The sequence below is a fragment of the Acomys minous genome (assembly GCF_964271855.1).
Source record: "Acomys minous genome assembly, chromosome: 5".
Lineage (NCBI taxonomy): Eukaryota > Metazoa > Chordata > Mammalia > Rodentia > Muridae > Acomys > Acomys minous.
The window spans coordinates 71496-98877 of NC_140494.1; the positions used below are offsets into that span (position 1 = coordinate 71496).

At 44.7% G+C, this 27382-nt stretch overlaps 1 protein-coding gene across 1 annotated transcript in view; it reads right to left on the reverse strand.

The window, feature by feature from the left end:
• Nucleotides 1-27382, reverse strand: part of LOC311598029 (alpha-actinin-2) — a 67642-nt gene that overhangs the window by 39139 nt on the left and 1121 nt on the right. The window contains exons 2-3 of the mRNA XM_084782768.1: nucleotides 1935-2049; nucleotides 447-566 (exon numbers count right to left, since the gene is read on the reverse strand). Of these exons, the coding sequence (XP_084638894.1) occupies nucleotides 447-566; nucleotides 1935-2049 (235 nt within the window). The remainder of the gene's footprint in view (nucleotides 1-446; nucleotides 567-1934; nucleotides 2050-27382) is intronic.

Below are 27382 nucleotides of genomic sequence, written 5' to 3' on the forward strand. Positions count from 1 at the left end.
TGCACTCTTCCCTAAGCAGCAGCTGCAGGATTCAGCATGCATGGCAACAAGCACCTGGAGCAGCACCTGGACCAGCACCTGGCCTTGAACTCCCTATGTAACCCAGACTGAATTCAAGCTTATAATGGACCTTAGCCTCTTAGGTTTTGGAATGAAGGCGTGCCTCAGCACCACATCCTGTCCTGGGGATCTGTTCCTAACCTAGAGTCACTCAGACATGAGTCTTTCTCGTTCCAGTAACACATTTGAAGAAGACAAGCTGTGACCCCTGGCGTTAGTTTTTATGAGTAAGTCTAGAACCTAGGCCCGCTCCCAGTACATGTTTTCTCAAGTCTATAAGCAGTGCCTAGGAGGGGTCATGATACAGGCAAGCATGGAGCATGGTGGGAGGAGGAGAGAACACAATCATGGGCCATGTCCTCCTTAGGAGGCCACCTCTCACCTACCTTCAGCCCCAATAGATACCAGTTTCACTCCCTTGCTGGCTATATAATCCAAGGCTTTGTTGACATTTGCAATTTTGTGGAACCGCATTTTGCCCCGGTCAGGTTTGGGCAGCCTTTCCCCTGAAGGAAGAAAAGAGAATCAAGCAGAGAGTACTGGCTTGGTTCTGATCAAGGGCTTGAATCCCAGAGTCTAGGCTCCCCTTAAGGGAGATGATTGCTGTACTGCTTCTGACATGTCCCTGGTTTTCCTAAATCACAAGGAGGGAACACAGTCAAGGCCAGTGTGACCGAGTGAGCTACAGCAAGAAGTCCACCACACCCTTTGCAGACACACAAGTGTGGAGTCTGGCCATGAGCCAGCTTTCACATTCATAAAGAGAGAAGTCAGTTAGTGGTCCCAGGAATTCAGAGTTGTTGGCCAGCTGTTAGGGGAAATCAGTTGTCTAAATCACAGAAGTGGTTTCCAGAGCTCCTCCTAGATCTGGTTATGAAGCTCTCTGGATTAGAGCAGGCTCACCATTCTTCTTTCCAGTCACATCTCCTCACGTCGTTGTGTGCCCCCCAGCACCCCACCCCTGCCCAAACCTGCCCAGTCTACACCAGCTTACAAGCCCAGGGTGATGTTGGTGCAGTTTCAGTGTCATGTGAAACACATACATTGGCAGGGACCTGAGGTAATTTATTTGTAGCGTATACTAGGTGGATTAAAGATGAAGCACGTGGCATGGCAGTAGCATACAAGTGTCCATTTCTCTCTAGTTTTGAGATGTGCAGTACACTATTTTGTTTTACTGAATGTTTTGAGACCAGATCTCACCATTTACTCTAAGCTGGCCTCAAACTCATGGTGATCCTTTTAACTCAGGCTGGAATTATAGAGATTCAACTGTCATGACCAGCTCTAAACATTTTAAGTCCATTCTATACAGAACCAATTCCTCTTTTAGAACAGAAAGAAGGACGAGGAGGAAGAAGAGGAAGAGGAGGAGGTGGAGGAAGAGGAGACTCCAGGTACACTGCTCTTGGAAGAAAGTTTCTCTTGACAGGCATGGTGATGCACACCCTTAATTCCAGCCTCTGGGAGGCAGAGGCAGGCAGATCTCTGTGAGTTCAAGGCCAGCCTGTTCTAAAAGTGAGTCCTGTACAGTCAGGGCTACAAGAGAAACCCTGTCTCAAAAAGAAAAGAAAAGAAAAGAAAAGAAAGAAAGAAAGGAAGGAAGAAAGAAAGAAGGAAAGAAAAAGTTTTTCTTGGCCTTGTTCTTTAAAGAGACAGAGTCTTAACGTGTAAACCTGGCTTGCCTGTAATGTGCTGTGTAGACGCAGCCTGGCATGGAACTCACAGAAATCCTTCTTCTGGGATTAAAAGTATGTCCCACTGCACCCGGCTTTTTGCCATGTTGTTTTCAGCCAAGTGCAAAAGGCACATTCCTCTGCACAGACACTGCCCTGCATGTCACGGTGGGCAGAGTCTGCAGCCTGCACACCCACCTGAGATGACTTCCAGAAGCAGCATGAGCTTCAGGCCGTTCCTGAAATCCTCCTCAATGTTCTCGATCTGGGTGCCAGCTTTCCGCAGGTGCGAATTGCACCAGGCGGTGAAGGTCTGCAAGGAAAACCAGACTCGGTGAGCACAGAGCAGGTGGCGGGCAGGCCTCTCCATCATGGAGCTAGAACCTTCTAAAGGGTCTGTCAGACACTGGGGCTCCCTGGGCCTTCTACAGGAAGCAGAAGTGGACGGAGAGAAGAATTGGAGACGCAAGGGGAGCACCTCATAAAATCTCTTTAGGGACAAAATTCATTTGTTTATAACTACAACTTGAGGAAATTTTTAATGCTTTACATTTATTTACTTAATTATTTTTGTGAGGGAGAGAGGCACATGAGTACCAGGATGTCCTTATAGAAGTCAGAGAACAAACTATAGGAAGACTTATAGGATTCTCATAGGAGTCTGTCCTTTCCTTCCACCATGTGGTCCCAGGGATAGAACAGGGACCTTCAGGCCTGGCAACAAGTGCTTTTACCTGCTGAGCCCTCTCTCCCACCCCTCGAGGAGTTTTTACATTCAGTGTAAAGTGCCTTCACAGGGACACCCATGCCTGTGCCTGCTGAAGAGCTCTTACCTGAAGGAAAGAGACTAAAAACAAAGACATTCTTTTATTCCTTACATTCAGCAAAAGTAAGCTTGCTTGCCAAATAGATTCACAAGGCTTAAGTGATGTTGAAATGGCTTTCTGGAGAGGGCGGGTGACATTGTGTAGCACAGAGCAGAGGAGGGGAGGGACCCATAACCACTAATTACCAATGAGTAGTTTATCTCAAAAGAACAATAATTTTAAGTTCTTAGCTAAATCAATTAAAACAAATTTGTAGTATAGTACATCATTAAAAAAAATAGTAATAACCTCCTACTAACCTATTATAGTCCTTGAGCTAGAATCTATAATTATTGAAGGTTTGTTTTATTTTTAACCGTGTGTGTGTGTGTGTGTGTGTGTGTGCGTGCGTGCGTGCGTGCGCGTGCGTGCGTGTGTGCGTGCGTGCGTGCGTGTGTGTGTGTGTGTGTGTGTGTGTGTGTGTGGTGTCTCCAGATGCCCTTGGAGCCCAGAAGAAGGCATCAGATCACCTGGAACTGGAGTTGCAGATGGTTGTGAGCTGCCTAGTGCGAGTGATGGCCCTGTCATGGTAACAAAATACTAATACAATTTGCAGAGGAAAGTGGACAGTACAGTAATGCTGCCCTGAGTTACTCTGTTATTTTTTCAAGCTTCTTTTAATTTGGCTTTCATTTGTGTGCTATTTCCTGCCAAAACCAGATTAGAAATGCTTTGGGCAGCTGCTAGCTAAGGATGCAAACTGCCCCCTGTCTGAACAGCTGCTGGGCTCAGGAACAAAGTGCCTAGTACAATAAATGGCAGAGGTGGGTGTGGGGAGAGGCAGGGGACACACAAGGAGGGTTAGGAGTCATGACGAGAAAAGTCAACCTCTCCCAAATAGGCTTCTTCCAAGTGGGCCCAGAAAAAAGCACTGTGCCCTTAAAAACAATTCTCCCAGGTAATAAAGAGGACTTTTGACTTTATCAGTCACTCAGTTCAATAACTACATGAAGCTGATATAAAGTCAATAGCAAAATGTGTAAGCATTTTCTCAGATTTACAGAACTCAAATTTGCCCCTAGAATCTAAATGAATAGTTGTTTCTTCTAAACACACTTGAGCTTTAGGTGTGAACATGGAAGTCCCTGTAGATGGAGAAGCTATCAATGAGGTGTGCTCTAGTTCCAAGTGGCTGTTGGGACTTAAGATAATTTAATAACAGAAGAAGTAAAGTCAAATGTAGCCTCTGAGTTGCACCAGTCATCTTTCAAGTGCTTGGTGTGGAGCAGTGCAGCCATGGAGCATTCCCAGCATCACTCTAGACAGTCGGCTTGCTATTTAGAGGTAAGACAGCTACAAGAATATTACTTAAAAGTAATCTGTGTTAATTATATGTGCTGGGGTCTGGGGTTGCTGCTCATTTGATAGCGTATTTGCTGGGCACGCATTAGCTCTGGGTTTGGTCTCCACTACTAAATAAAAACAAAGTCTAACCCCAGTACTTGGGAGGTACAAGCAGGAGAATAAGGAGTTCAAGGTCATCCGAGGCTATGTACAAAGCGTGAGGCCAGCCTGGGCTACCAGAGACTCTATCAAAACAAAACAAAGCAGCACAAAACAACAACAACAAAATCAGGGCCAGCAATGTTGCTCAACAGGTAAAGGGCTTTGCCACCAAGCCTAATGACTTACATTTTCTGAGATTTCTGAGAACCATGTGGTGAAAGGTGAAAATCAATTCCTATAAGATGTCTTTGGATCTCCACATACCACACACATACACACACACACACACACACACACACACACACACACACATACACGCACGCACGCACACACGCATGCACGCATGTACGCATGCAAACACACACACACACACACACACACACACACACACACAATTTTTAAGAACCAACACTACAGAACAACAAAACTACCTGAAAGGTGCTCTTATATGTGTAAGTGACAACATCAAGATTAATTACATGTGTGAGATCTTATGGAATATGAAATCTCAAAAATATTGACAGAGAGGAAAATATAACAATGTAAACATTTACTGAGCTGCTTTTATTTAGGTTCTATTTAAAAGAGGACAAGCTGTGGTAGTTGGTGTCTTATAAGTTACATCCTTTCACTGTCAGAGTGTTAGAAGCACTTCTGGAGATAGCCCCAAGGTGCTCAGGATGTCAGCACAGGCTTCTAATCCCCCATAGAACCCTGCGGAGACCACTATGATAAGTCTTTTCAGGGGCATACCTATCAGTGGAGGTTTTCTATCTCTTATTACTGCTGTGTGAGTCCAGAGATAGTGTAAGCTAAACAGCAGGGCACAGCCCCAAGAAGCACCCCCATCTGTAGAGTTCCCCAACATGTCAACAAAGGGGGTAACTGAGCACCATGAAAAGGGGGCTGAGATGGCACCATGATAATTGCTAGCAAAGAGGCAAATGCATACTGAAATGGAGTTATAAGGCTTCTTAGAATGTTTAACTTTCTATTTTCAGTTTTAATTGTCACAGCAGCACTGCTCCTATCAGAGAGGCTTCTGGGAACAGTTTGTATTCTTAGGATGCACAAGAGAGCAACAAAGCTCTGCAGCCTTCTGATGTGTTCTTTGTAAGCATTCTTGTGCAGTGATATATAAATATACAGCAACATATACGTTTAGGGTCCATGGGAACTGAACCTTGTAGAACTCAAATAGCCTCAATGGTCAGACCACCTTACTCCAGGAGGCACCTTGGAACTAGACTCCCCTGCCAGATGTCCTGTCTTAAAGGAACATGGCACTAGGAGAATCAGACATGGGCCATGGAGGAAAGCCAACAGCCCACCCTAGAAGCTGCCTGGCCAATCTGACATGCTCCACCCACTTCTCTCCAGCTCAAACATCTTCCATCTCTCTATGCCCAGTCCTCTGCACCTAGTGATAAGTCCAAGTGTTTATGTATCTCATCAATAGGCATAGAGCTAAGCACAGAGGCACCAGTGAGGCTGAGGCAGGAGGATCACGAATACAAGGTCAATCTGGGATACATACCAATAAACAGCATAAAAAAGGGGGTGTGTATGTGTGAGGCAGACATAAAAACATGTTAGATGGAAGGTTTGGCGACATAGCTTGGGGAATCAAAGCAGTAGCTATCAAGGCAGACTGTGTTTGATTCCTGGAACCCAGATGGTGGACGGAGAAAACTGACTCCTGAAAGTGGGCCTCCAATTTGCAAACACACACACACACACACACACACACACACACACACACACACACACACACACACATACACACACACACACACACACACACACACACACACACACACACACACACACACACACGCCTCCTTTTCAGTAAAAGCAGGGTCCAAGTTACCCAAGCTGACATTAATTCACTCTGTAGCTCAGGCAAGTCTAGAATGTGAGATTCTCCTGCCTCAGAATTCTAAGCAACTGGGATTATAGGTTTGAGCCACCAGACCTGGCTCATTTACTCTGAACAAAAGGTTCTAAGTCTGTCCCAGAACTTTCATGCAATCTGCACCGTTTCCTCCCCGTTCTCCACAGAGAAACAGTGGTAATGTACGAATACATTTCTTTCCTACTCCTTTGCTCAGCTTTTCAGACAATAACTACTACGAGTAATACACATATAGACACATCCTCTAAAATGACAACTCCTTGGCTTTTTTCTAAATGCAGTGGGCTGGGCTCTACAGAATGAAGGTCAAGGGAAGGGAGGGTTTGCAAATCCACCAACCATAAGACAGCACAGGAGATTCATCAGGAGCCATGAAAGCATGCATTGCCTCTGAAGTTACGTGTTATTACCTTTCCTCGGGGAGCCCAGAAGCACACTGTGCCTTCTAGTGTGCCCTGATCCTTGCCCTGGCCTGAAGCCTGCAGGTTTGACAGCAAAAATTTCCCAAAAAGGAGAAGGAAGGGTGGGCAGGGAGCTGAACCCAGCCTGAAGTCATGGCTTGGGATTCACATTCTATTTCTGACTATGACATTGTGCAATCATTTGTCCTTCACATCGTGATGCTCGCCCAGCTATAACACAGGTATAGTCACTAACACGATCAGGGTTACACAAGAGTTCAAATGGTTATCAAGAGGAGAAACACAGGAGTGAGCTGGCCAGTGCTGCCTGGTAGGATGATTCTGAACATGCTCTGACAAAACAACAACAACAACAAACTTTTTTAATTAATTTAAACATAAACATATATATTAAAAACAAATTGTCAAGCTGATTTTTAAAACAATGGTCCATTTACCTATTGTAACAGTTGCTTTAACAGTGTCTTTGTTTCTACTTCATAAATTCCTAATTTTCCAAGATCATTTCTGATCAGTTTCCTTGTTCCTGATCAGTATTGCAGAAGGGAAGGAAGTTCTAGAGAGTGTGTTCAGCACCTTTGGTGGAGGAGAGGTGGGAGGACAGAGCTCATTCTTGGAAGTGTTTGTACAGCATTGCCACTAAGGAGGGACACTCTACTCCCTCAGAGAGTAGGTGGCCTAATCTTCTGAGGGTGGAAACCCTGCCACTCATCCCTGTGGCTGCCACAGGGAGAAGGGCCTGCCTCACTGTGACCCTTCCTGACGCCCTGATAGAAGAGCCTTGATAGTGTATACGCCACACACAGAGTGACACTGTGTGGTCCACATGAATGCTACAGGGCCAACCCCAGCCAGTAAGCACCTGGAAAGCCACGTTAGAAGCCAACAGTGCAGCTCCTGAAGAGGCATCTGGGATTGACTCTGGCCTCCAGACACATGCATGCATAGAAGTATAGCAGCACACACACGCACACACACACACACACACATACACACACATGTGGGTGCACACACACACACACACACAAACACATAGCACACAGCACACCAAGAAGCTAACAGTGTGGCCTTAAATTTAAATATCCAGCTAATCTAGCTAGATGTCGTGGAACATGTCTTTATCCCAGCATTTGGGAGGCAGAGGTAGGATCTCTCTGAGTTCAAGGCCAGCTTGGTCTAATAGCAAATTCCAGGGCAGTCAAGTGACACAGAGACTCTCTCTCTCTCAAACACAATTAAACACTCCACCATTTTGGAAAATATCAAGCAAAGTGTTTTTCTGGCCTCTACTTCATTCAGGAAGTCTCTGGACCCAGAAAGTACTCACAATAGTGACAAAACAGTAGCCATCAGACTCAGTAATCATCCAAATATAAAAAAAAATCCACACCTTTAAAGTTGTGCACTTTTCAACTGTCTGTAGATTCTTAAAATCTCACCATTGTAAGATTAGGATGTAACTTAGTATTGGTGTACTTGTTTAGTTTAGTATGCACAGGGCCCTGGGTTCCATCCTTGGGGTGAAAATAAGTAAATTAAAGCAAAGAATATGTAGCATCAGGAACAATAACCCTAAAGATCCTACAAGCTGGTTACTATCAATGGCCAGGATGCCTTGAAGTCCACTCAGAACCCTCATGTTCTCATAATTTATATAGCCAGGCACCTAGCTATAGAGGAGACAGTTATTTCATTCTCTGTCCACAAATCGCTGTTTAATCTCCAAGATCCTATTAGAAACAGTGGCATGGGGAAGCACAGGTCAGCCACCTCTGACTACAGAGTGAGTTCCTGGCCAGCCTAAGCTACAGTGAGACCCTGTCTTATAAAAGAGAAAGAGGGAGGAAAGGAAGGCAGGAAGTGGGAGAGAGAGAAGGGAATGATGAGGAGGGAAGGAGAAAGGGGACGAACGAATGAATGAATGAATGAATGAATTGTGTGCGTGTGCGTGTGCACTCGCACGCGTGTGTGTATGCCATGGAGTGCATATGGAGACAAGAAGGTGACTTGTGGCTCTCTCCTTCTGCCATAGGGGTTGTGGGAATCAACCTCAGGTTGTCCGTCTTGGGGCAAGAGCCCTTACCAATTTTCTAGCCAATATTAGCCTATCTTAACTTGATCTGATAAAAAGTATCCATCTCATCATGTTTGCTACTAAGAGGAATCTTTGCCTATATCATTTTTAAAAATAATATATTAGTAAGGGGCAATTAAAATATTAAAGCTACATTTAAATCAGGCCATGGCTGTAATACACTGGATACACCTCCTACTCACTGGGCCTTCTTCATATCACCCAGAGGACCAGAGCCTGCCCATCCCACATCAGAATTCCAACTTCCACAGTCTTGGCCATGAATACATTGGAACTGCACTAGCAAACACAGCAGCCTTTAGCTGAGGTTTGCAGGGTAGCAATGGCAGCAAATTTAATGATGCGAAGATGTTGCAAGAAGGAAAAGAGAAGACGACCACTCTGGATTCGTCCAGCACACCTGCCCTGGCTGGACTCCGGATCCCTGAGTCTTCTGAGCAGGAATACCAACTAACATCTCAAAGGTTTCCAGAAGCAACCTCATCTTCACACTCAGGAGACGCTGGTGAAACCAACAGTGCAGAAGCGCAGGGTTCACAGATCTCAGTTGGAGGAAGTGCTTGGATTATAGTGGCGTGCCATAACCATTTGTTTGGAGTTTGTTTGTGACAGGGTCTCATGGGTCTCAGGCTGGCCTCAAACTCCCTAAGCAGTCCAAACCAAACTCCTCATCTTCTTGCCTCCAACTCCTCAGTGAGTGTTGTGGTTACAGTAAATCTGATATATGAAGTTCGGGGGTGGGGGTTGGAGACCTGGAACTCTTGCATGCTAAGCAAGCACCCTACCACCTGAGACACATCCCTAACCCATGGTTTTGCTTTGAGACAGGGTTTCACTCTGTAGCTCAGGCTGGCCTCCGATTTGCAATGCCCCTGCCCCAGCTTGCCAAGAACTGGGATCACAGGCATGAGCTACCAAATTTGTTCCTCATTATGATCTTACTTGGCAAACACTTTGAAGGTGTAACCAGGTTTTGTTGTTTTTATTTTAATCCAAAGATGTCTGTTCAAGCTCTACATTAAAAAAAAATTATGCCAAGCTCAACTGCAGAATTCTCAAACATTAAGAAAGACTATGTAGGCTGAGAGGGAGGGAAGGAGGGAGAGAGAGAGAGAGAAGAGAGAGAGAGAGAGAGAGAGAGAGAGAGAGAGAGAGAGAGAGAGAGAGAAAGAGAGAGATTGCAAAAATAACAGGCAATTTCACTGAAAAGGGTGTCTAAAAATAGAATCCACTCATGGATGATCAAGTGGCCAGGCAAACCATGGCTCCCCAGCACTTAGAAAGACAGTCTTGCCCAGACTTGGCCTTAATCAGAAAGTCTGAACTGGGAATTCGAGGCTTCAACTGCCAACCTCATGAGTCTGCCTTCTGTCTAGCCCACAGGCTGCTCAAGAATTCAGAAATGTGAGTGCTAAGGAGCTGTGTATCACGAAATACTGTGTCTTCAGTTTTTCATCAAAGCTGAATATAGCCTGGATGAATTGGGGTTTGAGGAACAGACTCTGATATGTGGGAATCTTCCTCAGAACAGCCAGACAACGGGAGTAGGAAGCTGGTTCAATGGTTAAAGTCCTTGCTGCACCAGCAACAGAACCTGAGTTCAGATCCCCAGGACCCACCTCTCGGGGCTCACTGGCCAGCCAAAGTAGAGATAGTGAGTTTGGGTTCAGATACTGCCTCAAAGACTAACATGGAGAGTGACAGAGAAGGCATATCATGTTGTCCTCTGACATTCACACACACAGGCACACACACACACACACACACACACAGGCACACACGCACTCACACACACATGCACAAGTGTATGGACCTGTACCCACACATATATGCACATACCCCACACACCCCCAACACATACAAATAAATAAAATAACCTCCAGAAAAGATGGTGGCCAAGAACATAGACATGGGAAAGGGCTGACGAGGTGGAGTTCCACAGGGAGAGAGCCAGGCTCACTGTGTCCCTAACCCCCTTGTGTGCTAATCGGTAGTCTATGGTCACAGACATGACAGCAATGGAAACTGGCCTGCCTAAACTGGGCATGGTGAGTCATGCCTGTAATGAAAGAACTTAAGAAGCTGAGGCAGGAGACCCTGCCACTAGATCAAGGCCAATGAACATCTTTAACCTGGATTCATCTTTGAATTGTTTTATTTAAGATCAGTCTTTTTAATAGAGTCCTTCTTCTAAAGTATGCACACAGGCTAGACCCTTACTACTCCAATCTGAAGTATAATCCTTAAGATTGATTCATTTTCCTTTTTCCATGTCAAATTTTCCCTTAAAAGACAGGCATGATGGTATACACCTGACATCCTAAAATAAGTGACAAAGAGACAGGAGGATCAGGCGTTCAAGGCTGAGCATGGACTACACAGTGATTTCCAGGCTACCCTTGGCTACACAGCGAGGGTATTATAGCTTTATAATAAGGACAGTCTCAAAAAGCCAAAAATAAATGAAGCCTGATCTGGGTCCCACTGCTGCTGAGCTCCATCAGCAGTGCTGCCTTTAGGCTGATGCACTTAGCATTTCTCTGCCTCATAAACACCTTACATCCTCAGGAATCTAAGCAGATTCCATCTTTTAATTTCCTCCCTGTTTAGGAGGAACACTTCAGCACAGAAGCCCATTACTCACGCTCCTGAGTCTTGTTTTTCAGCTGAGAGTACACATCTCTCTACCTCTGTCGTCCTTCCTTACCTTGGAGTTAAACTATCAAATACTATGAGGCTAAGAGTCCTAAGCCTGGCTAAAGATGCAAGCTCGCTCAACAAACACTGTTGAAATTCTCAAAACAACTTTAAATTTTATTTATTTTTATTTATTAGTTTATTTGTTTGTTTATTTATTTAACATACATGGGTGTTTTGCCTGTGAGTATATCTTGTTTGTCATATGTGCCTTGCCCATAGAGATCAGAAGAGGAAGTTACACACAGTTGTGAGCTGCCCTGTGGGTGCTGGAAATTAACCCTGGGACCTCTGGAAGAGCAGCCAGTGCTTTTAACAGCTGAGCCATCTTTCCAGATTCTTAAAACAAAATTCTGTTTGTTTCTGGTAAAAGACAGGGTCTTGTTACAAAGAGACCCTGACACTAGCCTGGGACTCAAAGAGCTCCCCCTGCCCATGTGCTCCTGGGTTCCAAAACCAAAATTTAATTAGAACAAACAAACAAAAAACAAAAACCCCTGAGGCTTGTGACATAGTTTAGCAGGCAAAGGGCTGGCCACCAGGCTTGACAACCTGATTTTGACCCCCAGGACCCACATGGCAGAAGGAAAGAACTGACTCCTCAAAGTTTTCCTCTGACCTCCATATGCATGACATGGTACAAGTATACCTGCTTGCACGTGCACACACACACACACACACACACACACACACACACACACACACACACACACACAGAGTCAATAAATAACCGAATAAGTAAATAGAAAAAAGCTATAAGCTGATATATCCCATCTCTTCTGTGGGTTTTTCAGTGCTGGGGATGGACCCCAGGGCCCAGGCACACGCTAGGTAATTGCTCTGCCATGGAGCCATACCCCAGCCCCACAAATTCCCTCTTCTAAAGAAGGGTCACAGCTGATCTCCTGGAAGCCCTCCCTTCCTTTTAACTGCCAAATCCAACAGTGACAACAAGAACTATATGATTCTTCCCAAACTATCTTCGGGCTTGAAGCATATGTCAAACTAAGCAAGCCAAACATCTTCACAATGAGAGCCCACTCCGTATTCTCTGTCAAAGATTAAGGGGGCTGGGGAGTGGGGTGGAGTCAACACCTATGAGCACAGGAAAGCTACCAGGGCCTGATCATAGAAGCTTTAATGCTGTGCTAGGCCAGGAGCCCAACTCAGCCACTAGCCTGGTGTTCTGTGGGGTCACACCTGTCTCCTCACTCTGGCATGAGATGGGTGGAGAATTCCTCCAAGGACTTACTGGTAAGCAACTACGTTAAGGCTCCTTCGGATCCATCCTGAGCTACGCTTCCCAAAATAACTTGTTCCCTAGGAGCCAGGGAATCATGCATGACATGCAGCTCCCTGGCAGGGCATGCCCAGCTGTTGCTCAGTTTACTGTACTTTGCTCATTCTCTTCCTGAGGGTGAATCCGAAGCTTAAAGAAAAGCACACTGATGTCCCCCGGCCCCTCAGCCCAACCAGCAACTGGGGAAACAGCTTGCACCACCACACACAACAAAATAAATATTCTTTAATTCAAGTTCACCATACTGTTACTATTTTGGGGGACCCAAATGAATGGTTGCCCACACGGAGGGATGAAGGCGCTCATTGGGGAGGAAGCAGCTTTCTGGAATACACCATACTGTCTGCATTGCTGCCTCAGACCTCAGGCAGGTACAGGCACAGCTTTCCGTACCATATGACAAAAATGCAGGGAAGCTGGGCATTTCCAGCATCCTGCTGACTCCACATGGCAGGTAGCCAGGCTAGGATTTCTTCATTAAGAAGATTCCTTTATTAAAAGCACTGACTACTCTTTCAGGAGACCTGGGTTCGATTCTCAACACTCACATGGCGTCTCCCAACAGTCTGTAGCTCTACATCCAAATGACCTTGATGGCCTCTTCTGACCTTCACAGGCACCAGGTATACAATGTGGTACACAGGCCTATATGTGGGCAAAATACCCATACACATGTGTTTTAATTTTAAAGAAAAGTTTTTAATTGTAAAGACAGTTTTGTTTTTTGTTTTTTAATTTTAAAGAAAGCTTCCTAGAAGTGCTCGTGGAAGCACAGAATGAAGTCTTTGGTTTCTTTAATCACGTTGGGGACAAGCACTCGGTTTTACACCACTACTCACCGCAGTCTAAGAGGCAGAGAGACAAATGTTTTCAGCTTTTCTCTGACTTGTGCTTTCTGACTTTTTCTTACCTTCATATTTAATGATGAACATGCATCACTTACGCAATTCCTTTGAAATGTCTTAGAAAACTAACTTGGAGGGCCAACAAGTTACTGGGCTCGGTGGCTGAAGGTGCTTACCCCAAGCATGGTGGCCTGAGCTCAGGCAGATTTGGAAACTCACTGGTGAAGAGGACTGACCCCTCAAGTTGACCTCCATAGCACATGGATGTGCACATACACACCAGTACAAAATAAAAGCAAAAGGAAAAATTTTTTAACTAATTTCGAGTACTAGGATGTAGCTTGCTGGTACAGCAACTGAGCTTTGACACCAACTTCAGGATGATACAAAATCTGTTAGCACAAATTCACAGAGTTTCCCTTCCTTGTTTATCTGTAATTATGCCAATTCATTTTACTATAGTAATCTTCCACATTCCCCAACTGCTTAGAACCCAGAAGCCTTAGCCTTCTGAAGCGGACCTTTTCTTTCCTTCTTTCTTTTCTTTTCTTTTCTTTTCTTTCTTTTTTTTATTTCTTTCTTTCGAGGTAGAGTCTTATGCAGCCCAGGCTTGGATTGTAGCTGAGGGTGACCTTGAGCTCCTGATCCAGGCATGCACCTCCAGGCCCAGATGAAGGCCTGAATACTGCAGATCCAGTTACCAGATGCCAGCTCTAGCAATAGAGGCCACTGTCACACACCAGGCATCTCTGACACGTTTTTTCCTGCTTCCTGACCAAGTCATTCCAGGGCTCAAAGAGTGACACCCGCCTGTGTCTCATTAGGGAATTAAAGGGAAATGCCTCCTCTACCATGATTTCAGAACACAGTAAATACACTTAAACACACTTTATCTGTAGACTTTCAAGCATTCAAACTTATAAATATTCCCTGTAATTCTGAGAAAAGTCTTGAACTATTAGAAAAGCAAAGCAAAGCAAAGCAATTCTTTCTCTGATGTGTGTGTGTGTGTGTGTGTGTGTGTGTGTGCATGCCTAAGGAGGTCAGAAAAGGACAGCTAATCTCTTGAGCTGGAGTTACAGATGATTGAAGGCCACCTAAAACAGGTAACTCAGAATTGAACTCAGGTCTTCAGGAAAAGCAGCAAAGTGCCCTTAACCACTGAGCCTTCCCTCCAGCCTCCTGGTTCATATATTTAAATTATATTTAACTTTTATCTCTTCAAGTGTACAGGTAAGCATCCTTAACGCCTGGCACAGATTAATATCAAATTATCTAAAGTATGAGAATGAATACTTATGAAACCAGGTGCACAGCCTATAACATGGTAAAAAGTAATGAAGACATACAAAGAGTAATAAAGACACATAGCTGGTTCTGAGCAGGAGATGCTCAGCTGCTAAGAGCACTGGCTGCTCCTGTAGAGGACCCAGGTCCAGTTCCCAGCATCCACATGGCAGTTTCTGACAGTCTGTAATCCCAGTTCCAGGGGATCCAACTTCCTCTTCTGGCCTCCAAGGGCACTAGGCACCCACGTGATGGACAGGCATGCATGTAGGCAAAATATCTATACATATAAATAAAACTTTAAAAATAAAATGCTGCTTATCCCAGAAAGGTAGGTCTGAGAAACCTTTTTTTTTTTTATGATAAAATATTATGTCAGAAGCATAAGAAACTAGAATTGGGGTTGGAGTAGTTAGGTACAGACAGGGCAGAGAGGAGGCCTGGCAGAAAGTATGGGGTCTCTGGGAGGAGAGAGAACTTCCAAACCAGGAGAAAGCAGCAGGACCGTGTAATGCTTGCCCATTGTGCCATCTAATTGCAAAGCTGAGGCAGGAGAATCATAAGTTCAGGACCAGCCCGAGGTACAGAGTTAGTTCCAGACTTGCCTGGACAATTTACTGAGATCCTGTGTTAAAATATAAAGGACAAGTGGGGCTGGGGCTGTAGCTCCATGGGTGAAGCTCTTGGTTCAATTCTTAGTACTGAAAAAAAATCAAAGTAAAAGTAAGATGAACAATGAATACGGGGTAAGCCACCAGTGCCAATTGCCTAGCATCTAGTTGCTTTCCTACAATGTATTTGTAACTATCAATATCCATTTCCCTTTTAAAACTGGACAGCCCCTACTTGTGAAACATGATTCTCAATGACGATGATGTATTTTATTCCCTCTGTGTCTGTAATTTTTTGAAAATTTTCATAACAGGAAGTCAAATAAATAAAGGCAAGATCTATTTAAACATAATGAGAGTCTCTATACCATCATTTTCTAACACATGAGACTGAAATTCCAGGGAGCTCAGACCTCAAAATGTGTTCCTGCAGACAGACAGACATCTACGGGAGGACAGCTCCAACCTGAACTCTTATCTTTGGACACAGCACAGCTGAAAGTGGCAACTCTAGCTGGGGGTTTTGTGTAACTGATCAGGACCTTGAAGGCATCAGACAAAAGCAACTAAGCAGTGTCTTGTGGAGTAGAAGCCGGGCATGGTGGCACCAGTCTTTAACCCTGACACTTGAGGAGGCTGAGTGGGAGAATTTTGAGTTCAAAACTAGCCTGGGTACATAGCAAGATGCTATCGAAGAAAATGGGCTTCACAGGGGGCTGAAGGCACAGCTCATTTGGTAGAGTGCTTACCTGGTGTGACCAAGTCTCTGGAGTCAACTCATATTCTCTCTCTCTCTCTCTCTCTCTCTCTCTCTCTCTCTCTCTCTCTCTCTCTCTCACACACACACACACACACACACACAGAGACACACACACACGCATACACACACACACACACACACACACACACAGAGACACACACACGCATACACACACACACACACACACACACACACACACACACACACACACACCGAGTGCAGTTTGGGAGGCAGCATTGAGAATAACAAGTGGGTTTGGATGTACACATAGTACAGTTGAATATTCCGGATTGGTTCTCTCCTTCCACCATTTGGGTCTCAAGGATTAGAGTCAAGTTGTCAAGCTTGGTAGCAAACACCTTTATCCTCTGAGCCATCTCGCTGGCCCTGACCTTCATATGGTTTTACCTAAGGCATGCACATACTCAAATGCTTAGACTCCTGTCTTCTGCTCAGTCAGGAACATGTCAAACATGTACGCGGTTAATCCCACACGTGAGCTGTGTGTGAGGCAGCCTTGAATACTATGCAGGAGGCTCGTTGGCTTTTCCTGGGGCCCCTCTTTCCTACTGTGGCATTTCTGTTGGAAGAAGCAACCACTGGAGTTCTACTTGAAAAAGAAAGCCTTAGAGTGACAGTGAACTCCAGAGCTTAAAATGCAGGGGTTTCACTCTCATATGTTCCCAGCTGTTACGTTTAGGGATTAAAACTTCACAGACATGTGGTCCTTCTCACAGAGGTAGGTTTCACATGAGTGAAAAACCAGACATCCGGAGTGCTGGACTTTTATTTGACAGGGTGTTGTTACTCAGACTGACCTTGAACTCTACTACATAGCTGAGGATGATTTTAAATTTCTGACCCACTTGCCTTCAGCTCCTAAGTGCTGGGGTTATAGGTGCCATCACAGTGGGTTTATAGTGTGTTGGGGATCAAACCTGGGCTTTTGTGCATGGAGGCCAGTATTATACCAACGGTGCTAAAAATTCTAGACTTTTGCTCTGGGTCTTTGGTTATTGGTGTGAGCAGAAAGCGACCAAAACAACTAGTTGAAAGTCTTTTTATAAATCTGTATGGATATCTTGCCTGCATGTCTGACTCTGTAGCACTTTAATGTCTGGCACTCAGAGAGGCAAGAGGAGGGCCTCAGCTTCCTTAAACTGGAGCTCAGATTGCAACCTGCCATGTGGGTGCTAGGAACCAAACCTGCACGTTTTACAAGAGCAGCCAGTGCTCTTTACCACCGAGTCATCTCTTTAGTCCCCCACCACACCCCTTTGCCTATCCTTAACACTTAAGAAGGTTGGGTCTGAAATCTAGTTTTTCTATGCAGTGAAGTGACTGGCAACTCTGTTCGTTTGCAATATTTCAATTGCAAGGTAAAATGCATCATTTTCATTCTCCATGTGCATTTCCAGCCACCATTTCCCTACCTTCAGCAGCCATCCGGCGGGCAGCTCAACGTCTGACTGAAAACTAAAGATAAGAACATGTGTCTCGCACGAGTTCTGTGGAATCAAGCGGCAATGTATATATGGTTGTTAAAGTGTTGTCTAGAAATCCTCCTAACAGTTGCTCCCCCGCTTCATACCGTAAGTGTTTAGGGAGCCCGGGAAGGCATGTCAAAATCCCTTCCCACACACACCTTTTAAAAACCTACTGGCAAGAAGAAAAGAAAATCCTTACATTAAAATGTCACTTTTACTGTCTGCTTGGGTTTTGTTTTTAATTTGGGGATTAGTCCTTCTCCAAAAATCTAACAGACGTGGCCAGGATATTCAACAAAATCATCCACCACCTCAAATTGCATAAAACTGAAATAGCAGAATGGAAGAATAGGTGTGCAAAATGTAAAGCCACAGCTTGTGTCTTTTCAACTCACCTGTCTCTCATCAGTGCATTTGTTCCCTTCTTAAAAGAATTAAAAATCACACACACACATATATTTATGTGTATGTGGGAGTCAGAGAACAACATTTGGGAGTTGGCTCTCTCCTATCATGTAGGTCCTAGAAATCAAACCGAAGTTGTCACTCTTAGTGCAAAGTGCCTTTCCTACTAAGCCATCTTGATGACCCAATGTGTTTGCGTATCATTTACTATTTTCATCACTGAAATTATCCAAATATCCAAAAGAGTTGCAGTTTTAGTCTTAAAATAAAATACCTATATAAAGACAATCAATCTCCTTAATTTTTTAAATGATGAAATAGGAAGTTTGAAGTGGTGGCCCATGTCTGCAGCTCCAGCACTTGGAAGACTGAGTAAGAAGGATCAAGAGTTCAAGTCCACCACAGTCTGCACAGTGGAACTCTGCCCCAAAAAAGATTATATCTATATATACATATATATGTATGAAAATTAATGTCGAAGTTTCATTCCATATCTGGTATGTTCAGATGAAACGAGAATCTATTCTCTTCAGTAATATTAACAAATTTTCAATGACTCCATCCTCAATAAAGCCTACCAGTGGCCATGTCACAGACCTGATCACAGAGCCTCAAATAATCTCTCACACCTTTAGCTCGCTTTGAAAGTATAAATTGTGGTGGCACGTGCCTGTAATTCCAGCACTTGGGAAGCAGAGGAGGGTTCACCACTGTGAGTTCAAGGCCACCCTGTTCTACAAAGTGAGTCCAAGACAGCCAAGGCTCCACAGAGAAACCCTGTCTGGTGGGGGAGAGGGGAGTTGTCTCACGAATTAAGAGAGATCCCACTCCATAGCCCCAGGCTTCTGCTCCAGGGACTAGATCTGGGGTCACTGCAGAATTTCTATCAGAGGACATGGCACAATTTCTCCAAGTGGAAAAATCAAAAACAGCTTGGCAAATTCACACAGCCCCAAGCTGTGGGATCCATGAATGTTTTCACTCAGAAAAGCACAGCTACCACACTCAGCTGTTGTCACCTCATCCTCCAGAGTCCTCTACTCACAGTCCATCCTACTGCCTCCCCGGTTAGTTACCCAGGTCTCCACCTCTGCCTGCGCACAGGTAACCCCTGTACCTAGATCTCTGGCCCTAACCCTTCCTCTGTCCAACTCCCACACGTTTACCGCCCCCCCCCCCCAAGCCCCCAGCACTTCCCTCACTCCCTGAGATGAACACTAAAGCTACTGGAGATCAAGGCAGACTGTTCACAGCCCAGTTCTATAGCCTGGCGGTGGTGTGGTGTGGTGGTGAGCTTTGAATAGTGTCTCAATCTGACAATATTGGTAAAGTGGCCTCATGGGGTATCACCACAAGAATTTACAGTTTGGGGAAGTCAGAATCACCAGTCCCATCCAATACATATGCAATATCTCTAAGAAAAAGGAGCTCCCCCACCTCCCACCAATTACCGCATTTTTTGGACTATAAGACGCACCTGACCATAAGATGCGCCCAGTTTTTAGAGCAGTATAACAAGAAAAACAGTGAAAACAGCTATTGGATCATAAGGTGCATCCTATTTGCGTTCTCCTACTTTTGCGGGGGAAACTGCATCTTTTGGTCCAAAAATTACAGTACTATCTTCGCATCTTGTGTCGCCATTACAGTCACTTGAAAACTCTCTTTGTTGTTGTTCTGGGACAGCGTCTCACAGGAGCCCAGATTGGCCTTGAATGCAGTGAGAAGTAAGGGTGACTCTGAACTCCATCCTCCTGCCTGTTCCTCCCCAGTCTGAGGATGCCTCTTGGCTTTCAAAGATGCCATTTCTTATGCACCCCTGTGACCTCAGTTACAACTAATTACTGGCACAGAACTCAACTGTAGTCTCTTTCTGCACACAGTTCCCATTTGCCCAAACAACCTCTCGCTCCTCCACCGAAGCATGTCTTATAATCAATCACTTGAGAGTCTGTTCCAAGATACATGCTCCTCACCCTCCACACCTACACTCCTACTGCTGTACAGGACACCACAAAGACCCCATTTTCGATGTATACAGCAATTTGTACAAATGATGAACAAATTTATTTCCTCCCTTGGCAAAGCAAATGAATCGTGGTGACTCAGTCATGCTAACTTCATGGCCTCAGACATGACCTACACCAAAGCTGCACAGGCTAGTGTGACTCAAGGATCTCATATACTATGTGGCATCACTTGTATTTACTCATTTTCTTTTATAAAAATATTTATTATCATATATTAATTATCTACAATAATGGGTTTCATTATGACATTTTCTTCTTTTCTTTTCTTTTCTTTTTTTTTTCTTTTCTTTTTTTGGTTTTTCGAGACAGGGTCTCTCCGTGTTAGCCTTGGCTGTCCTGGACTCGCTCTGTAGACCAGGCTGGCCTCGAACTCACAGCGATCTGCCTGCCTCTGCCTCCCGAGTGCTTTTTTTTTTTTTCAAAGACATACAAATACTTTTTAAAAGATTTTTAAATTTTTTGCATGGAAGTATTTTGCCTGCATGTATTCTATGCACCACATGAATGTAGTGCCTACAGAGATTAGAAGAAGTTGTTGGATCCCCTGGAACTGGAGTTTTAGACAGTTGTGAGCCACTATGTGGGTGCTCATATTCCAACCTGAGTCCTCTGTAAGAGCAGTAAGGACTCTTAGCCACCGAGTCCTCTCTCCAGCTTTATGTATTTTGATCCTACCCTCTATTACCCTGTTCTATCCCATTCACATTCTTGCTGATCCTTTCTTCCTCCCAACATGTGTGCATACATGTGTAGGACATGTGTGTGGGAGTATGTAGAATGTGCTGTGTGGTGTGTATGTGTGTGACATGTAGTATGTGGTGTGTGTGGTGTGTGTATATGAGGTGTTGTGTGTGCATTGTGTGTGTTGTAATTCATTTGTAGCTAAGAGAGTTATAAAACTATATAAAAAAACTAAACTAAACTAAACAAAAAACAGGGAATTGGAAGAGCTGGAAAGTTTTCCCAGCAACCTGTAACTCCAGCTTGAAGGAATCAAATATCTTCTGGCCTCCAAGAAAAACTGTACAAATGTATACATACCCCCGAACACACACACACATACATACATACATACATACATACATACATACAAACACACACATACATTTAACTTTTAAAAACCACCAAAATTTTGTTTAAATTAAAATTTTAATTAAAAAGTTGATTATGTTCACTGTTTTCAGAAAGATGGTTCATAATCCATTCATTGAATACATGTGAGTAAGCTCTCTCTCTACAGGCCCAATGAGAGGACTGGAGTTACAGAGGACAGTCACTACTGAGCCCTGGTTAAGAGACAGCATTTCAAGACACTCCTATCCCAGCAGTCAGGCCTCCCACAGTGGGGATGCTGAGGCAGGGAGGGGCAGAGGTGGCCTATGACTCTTAGGAGTGGGGGAGGAGAAAGGGGAGCATATAAGATGAAGGAGTAGGTGAAACACAATGAGGGGCAACCAGAGGGTGGGACCTTTAGGAACTGTGGGGAGATCTGGGCCATAGCTCTGTGGTTGAGTGCTTTCCTAAGATGAATAAGGCTTTGGCTTGCTTCTAATACTCTTAAAAAGAAAAAAAAGAGCTGGGTATGGTGGCACTCTGGGAGGCAGAGGCAGGCAGATCTCTGTGAGTTCCAGGCCAGCCTGGTCTACAAAGCAAGTGCAGTACAGCCAAAGATACAGAGAAAAAGCCTGTCTCGAAAAAAAAAAAAAAACCAACCAACCAAACAAACAAACAAAAACAAAAAAGGAAGAAGGAAATAAAGAAAGAAAAGGAAAGAAAGAGGAGAGGGAGGAGGCAGAGGTGGTGATAGCAGGCACAGACATATCAACTAGGCTCATGTCTTTCCAATCACTCTTACCAGAGCCATGGGAAAAGGCTGACAATACGCCAGAGCACAGGCTAAGGTAGAAAGCATGAAGAACTTAGAAATGGGACAAGAAGAAGAAGGGGCAGGTCCAGAGAACTTCATGAGGTGACTGCAAGGAAACTGGGAGCTGATGGACCACTCATATAGGAGACAGAACAGCATCTTGAGATATAGTAATCAGAGATGCCCAGCAAATGACACAGTGACACACATTCACACTGTGTCCGTTTATCGTCTACTCACTATCAGGGTTGAGGTGGCCAACGTTGTTAGGAACACTGGGGCAAGTGTGTGTTTTACCTGGGTGAGCCTGTGCTCAGATTGGTGTTTGCAACGCACAACAACAACAGCTACTACTAAAACTTTCCTGAGACTTCTCTAGAAAAACCACACTCCAGGGCTGGCGAGAGGGCTCAGACAGTGAAGATCCCAACGTACACATAAGAAGTCAGTTACAGAGGCATGTGTCTGCAAAAGCAGTGCTGGAGAGGCTGAGACAAGAGCATCTCTGGTGCAAGCCAGACAATCTAGCTGAATTAGTGAGCTTCCGGTCTCTCACTGATGAAAGACCCTGTCTCAAAACACTAAGCTGCAAAGAGACTGAGGAAGACACCCAGTATCGACCCCTCCCATGACCTACACACCCAAGTGCACCTGCACGCCCTGAACACACATGAGGCCACATTCTTGTGCTTTGGCGTGCCCTTCCTTTGAAATCTGCAGAGCATAGCACTTCAATTTACCTCGCGACCGTTTGTTCTCTCTTCTTTCTAGAAGAACTAGTCCCGGTTCCCAGGGAAACAGAGGCAGAGTTCTGACTATCCTCCAAAGGATTCCATACCAGCTCCTCTGCACAGCTCGGTGGCTCCCCACCCACTCCAGCCTGCGCCCTTTCCGTGGGCGTCTCCTAGCTGCAGCAACCAACTGCAGGCTTTTCTGACAGCTCTCTGAGGCTGCATTAAATAAGGTTCTCAGTTAAGACTTCTCTTCCTCCTCCCACATGCACAGAACAACGTATTTTAGGCTCACGTTTCTTACTTGGTGAATCTGACTGAAAGGACAGGGCATATCCTATTTTCAATGATAAAATTAAAAAAAGAAAAAGAAGATGACAAAAAAAAAAAAGGAAAGATTTTGGGCATGTTAGAACCTCTCAGACAAAGTAAGGATGTGTTTGTAACAACTGTTCCCTTAAGTGCGGTGTGTGGGCTTCCTAAACTTCATGTAAGATTCTGTCCTAAACCTATCTGGAATGCCAGTCTCTCCTCTCTAGACAACGGGGCTAGCCACTTTGGGCACAGCAGTTCATGCCCTGTATGTAGCTAGTGGTTCCTTCTAGCACCCCTCCTTATCTCTCTCGAGTGGATGCCTTCCAAGAAAATGTATCCATTAGCTACTTGTTCTAATGGTCATCACTTTATCCCTGAGGCCCCACAGCAGGCTTCCACCTCAGACTCTCCCTATTTGAATCAAGTCTGAAACAGAAAACCTCCCTAACCAAGGTTCTTCCTGGCTCGGACCTTGAAGCTCTGTTGCCCAAGGACCGCTGCCATCCACTTGACCGCATTTTCCTTCTCCAGCGCTTTCTCTTTATTTGTCTCAGCGTCTTCAGCTTTGGTGAAGCTTGTCTGACTTCAGACTTCCTCACACAATGGGCTCAAGAGCACACAGCTAGACTCTGATGACCAGATTGATGTGGTGCCTTGTTTACGGTCCCTCTCTGCATGTTTACCTCTGAAATTGACCCCTACACCCCACCCCACACCCCAGTTTTCCATGAAAGGGTATGAGAGGTATCCCCATAAAATACTAGAGAGAAACTGCCTTGTAGGTTCTAAAAGGACGGGTAAAAATCAGGTACAGTCCACTGATCGCACCTCCTTATTTCCCCTCCAAAACCTGCAACAGAGCCTCACACTATTGCCTGACTCAAAAGGGCTGTTTCTCTGCCCTCTCCACGCAGGCAGCAGTAATTACTTCAGTGCAGCACAGCTCAACTTCTACCCTTTTGCAAACTCTCTCCTTATTATTCTCCACCCACAATGATTCTCCTTATTTCACCTCTACCTTTAAATGGAGCATCCAGCATTTAATATAAAACAAGTATCGTGTGTGGAGCCATGTGTTGTGTGTGGCATACATATGTGTTTCTGTGTATATCTTTGTGTACCTGTTTGTATGTGCATGTGTGTACATTTGTCTGTGTGTGATGTGTGAGTGTATGTGTGTATCTGTGTGTATGTGTTTGTATGTGCATGTGTGTTTATGTGTGTGTATGTGTGTGTGTGTTTGTGTGTGTTTGTGTGTGTGTGTGTGTGTGTGTGTGTGTGTGTGTGTGTGTGTGGTGCTGGGGATGGAACGTAGAGCTTGGCTCATACTGAGCAAGGGTTCTACCACTGAGTTACAAGCCCAGCTCACATTGTATATATTTTAGTCCTATCAACAATAGTACATCTCGTCACCAAGGACTGAATCTTGTACTTCATTCTCGCTGCCAAGTCTAAGAACAGTGCTGATAACTATCAGACCAATTGGTAAAATGAACAAGTACTGCCTTCCAAGGCTGACAGTAGTATGCAAAACACATGGGTCACTTCCCAGCATAAAAAGCTCCTCCTTCGCCCTAACTCACTTTAAGCATTTGGCTGAGGCACAACCTGATGATGAAAGACTTTTCTCTTTGTGTCATAAATAACAAACTGAAGCTTGGAAGGTGCAAGAACTCAACTGCAGCTCAAAAGAACGAACCAAGCAGAGCTGAGAACCACCAGGGTCTCCTGAATCTGAGAAATTCCACATGCTTGGTCATTTGTCCACACAATTAGCTCCTTTTCTCCTGAGCAAAACCTCACACAGGAGTCCATGTCACAGCTGGGGGTGTAGCTCAGTGGTAGAGCACTTGCCTACTATGTATGAAGCCTCAGCTTCAATCCATACTACTGGAAACAAACAAAAAGGGCCTGGACTTCATGCCCTCAAGTGCCTTTAGCCCACAAAGAACACAGGCGGGGCAGCCCTGAGGCTCTTGACCTCTTGGTCCAATCCCCACCCTGTAGCCAGCTGCTCCCACACACCTATCAATCCAGGCTGCCTGACCCCACACGGCCACATGCTGTGGGGAGGCCAGGCTGTCAGGACAGCTCCATGGAGAATGGGCCATCTGAACTGGAAAGAATGCAGCCAAACTAGATGTCTGCAGATTAGAAAAATGTGTCGATCATGGAATCAGGTACAGATTAAGGAAGGAAAGACCCTTTAGGTATGGGAACAACAGTTAAGTCTTTTCTTTAAAGACCTGCCCTCACCTCCTGTGGGGTTACAGACAGCCGCCCTGCGCTTTCAGGGACAGTGCACACTCAGGATTGCTGCTGTGACAAGTTTCTGTCTGCCTAGACTTCCCTAGCGGTTGAGGCTGAGCACACTGTTTGATCCAGAAGAAGCCTCTTTCTAGGCTCCTGCACATGTGGGAGATCATCAGTGTCAAAGGTTTTGACAGTCCCTGGGAGCAGCCTAACTTCCCTTGGAAATGAGAATCCCTAAACTGCCCTGCATGGGGAAGTTTCTCTCTAACTCCAGGTATAAACCTGATCTCTTAAGCCACTATTACTGTTTCCTGTTTTGGTTTGGTTTTTGTTTTTTGATGCCCAGCTCACGTTGTATATATTTTACTACTGTCAACAACAGTACATCTTCATCACCAAGGACCTAATCATCCCAGGTTGGCCTCAGTTCACTATGTAGCTGAGAATGACCTGGAACTTCTGAGTCTCTTGTCTCCACCCACCAAGTGCTGGGATTATAGACATATGCAACCAAACCCAGTTTATGTCGCATTGGGGACTGAACCTAGCAGATTCTGGGTTCTGGACAAATACTCTACCAATTGAGTTACATTTCTAGCCTTCATCACTACTTTAAAGGCTCCATCGCGGACACTACAGGAGCTGTCCTCCTCTCCTAGAGTTGTAGTTAAATGTACGATGCAATCTTCTTTATAGACCATGTAACATCTACCCCATGGGCCCAATACCCCTCACAGATAAGGTGGGTGTGCCAGCAAGCACACACACATATCCTAAGTCCAATATGTCTTTAGCGATCTTTTAAAAAAGCACTCTACTGTTCCTGAGGCCTTCTTCAGCAAGGCATTCCACGCCAGGGAGCAGGGATTACCACAGTCCCAAGCCTCCTCGGAGCTGTGGGTATAATTAGGCACCACATCCATTAGCGCGCCACCAACGTCATGGAGAGCCACCGGCATCTGTTGACAGATCGCATACCTGGCATATCACTGAAATGGCAAGTGCAGAGAGGGTGGCCCACAATAGAAACAATGGCATCTTGTCCATTCCTGGTTCCAACAGTGGCTCATAGGACAAATATAGAGGCCACTGCTCTGTCTGCACTGAGCTCAGGGCTCCACCCAACTTCACTGACTGCAGCAGGTTCTCTACCAAAAGTGGAAAGAGCTGTGTGCACATCCGTTCAGGTCTGTGTGCTGAGGAGATCAGGGCTTGGCTTCCCCTAGCATCTGCAATACCCAAGCTGTCTTATTTTTTTCCTTTTTCTTTTTTTCAATAAGTATTCCAGGCTGGCCTCCAACTTGCAGCAATCCTCCTGGCTGAGCCTCTTGTGTGCTGGGAGTATGGGCATGTGAGACCACATTCAGCTCAGTATATCTTAAGGGGAAAAAATGATGCTTTACACTTTTCAACACTTTTTTGAACTGGGTCACTTAATATTTCACTGTTAGAATAACATACTTCAGGTGCTATTACAACTGTAATAATAAGTCACACAGGAATCTTAAAATTAAAAAAATATTAGAACAATGCCACTTACCCAAAAATGTTGTAAATATGTTTTAAATTACATATGTCACAAAGCATAACAATACGCCCCCAGAAACTGGTGATGTCTCTGCCTCCTTTGTACTGTATTTTCTTAGAATCAACAGAAAATTTTGGAATCAGACTCTGGCTTTCAAAAATGATGGGCAATCTTCCTGTTCCAGCCCTAAGTCTTCAAAACAAAAATATAGAAGCTGAGTTCTTTTTTACTCCATGAAAAATGTAATCAAACTTGTTGAGAAAAAAAAGAAGGAAATGAGACACTTATTAATAGAATTAAAGCTACTTTTCACTTTCTTACCAAGTGGTTACACATCAACACTTCCAGACGGCAAAAGTTTAACCCTCGGGGCCATGGCATCCCTCTTGGTAAGCCTTTTTCTAGACTCTATTTCTCAAAGTTTCAGTCTTAATCCCTCTTCCCAAGAAGATGATGACAGACAGCTCAGGAAATGAGGTAAGGGTGGAAAGGTAACAGCACTAGGGCTTTAAAGCAATAGTAAGAACAGAACTGTTCCTGGGAATTTACAAGACAGTAGACAAGAGAAATACAGATGCAAAAGTAGTGATTGGTTATTTGATAATTAACCCAAGCACGAAGCCTTCTTCATTCTTGCTCACACCACCACAGATTTCCAACATCATACACTTACTGTCACACAATCACCCACGGGAGCAGCAACAGAAACTGCCACGCACCCTTACAGTCACACATACTTTTAAGTATCTACTTAAAGGTAGCTCTGAGAAGGGAAACCCACCTTGC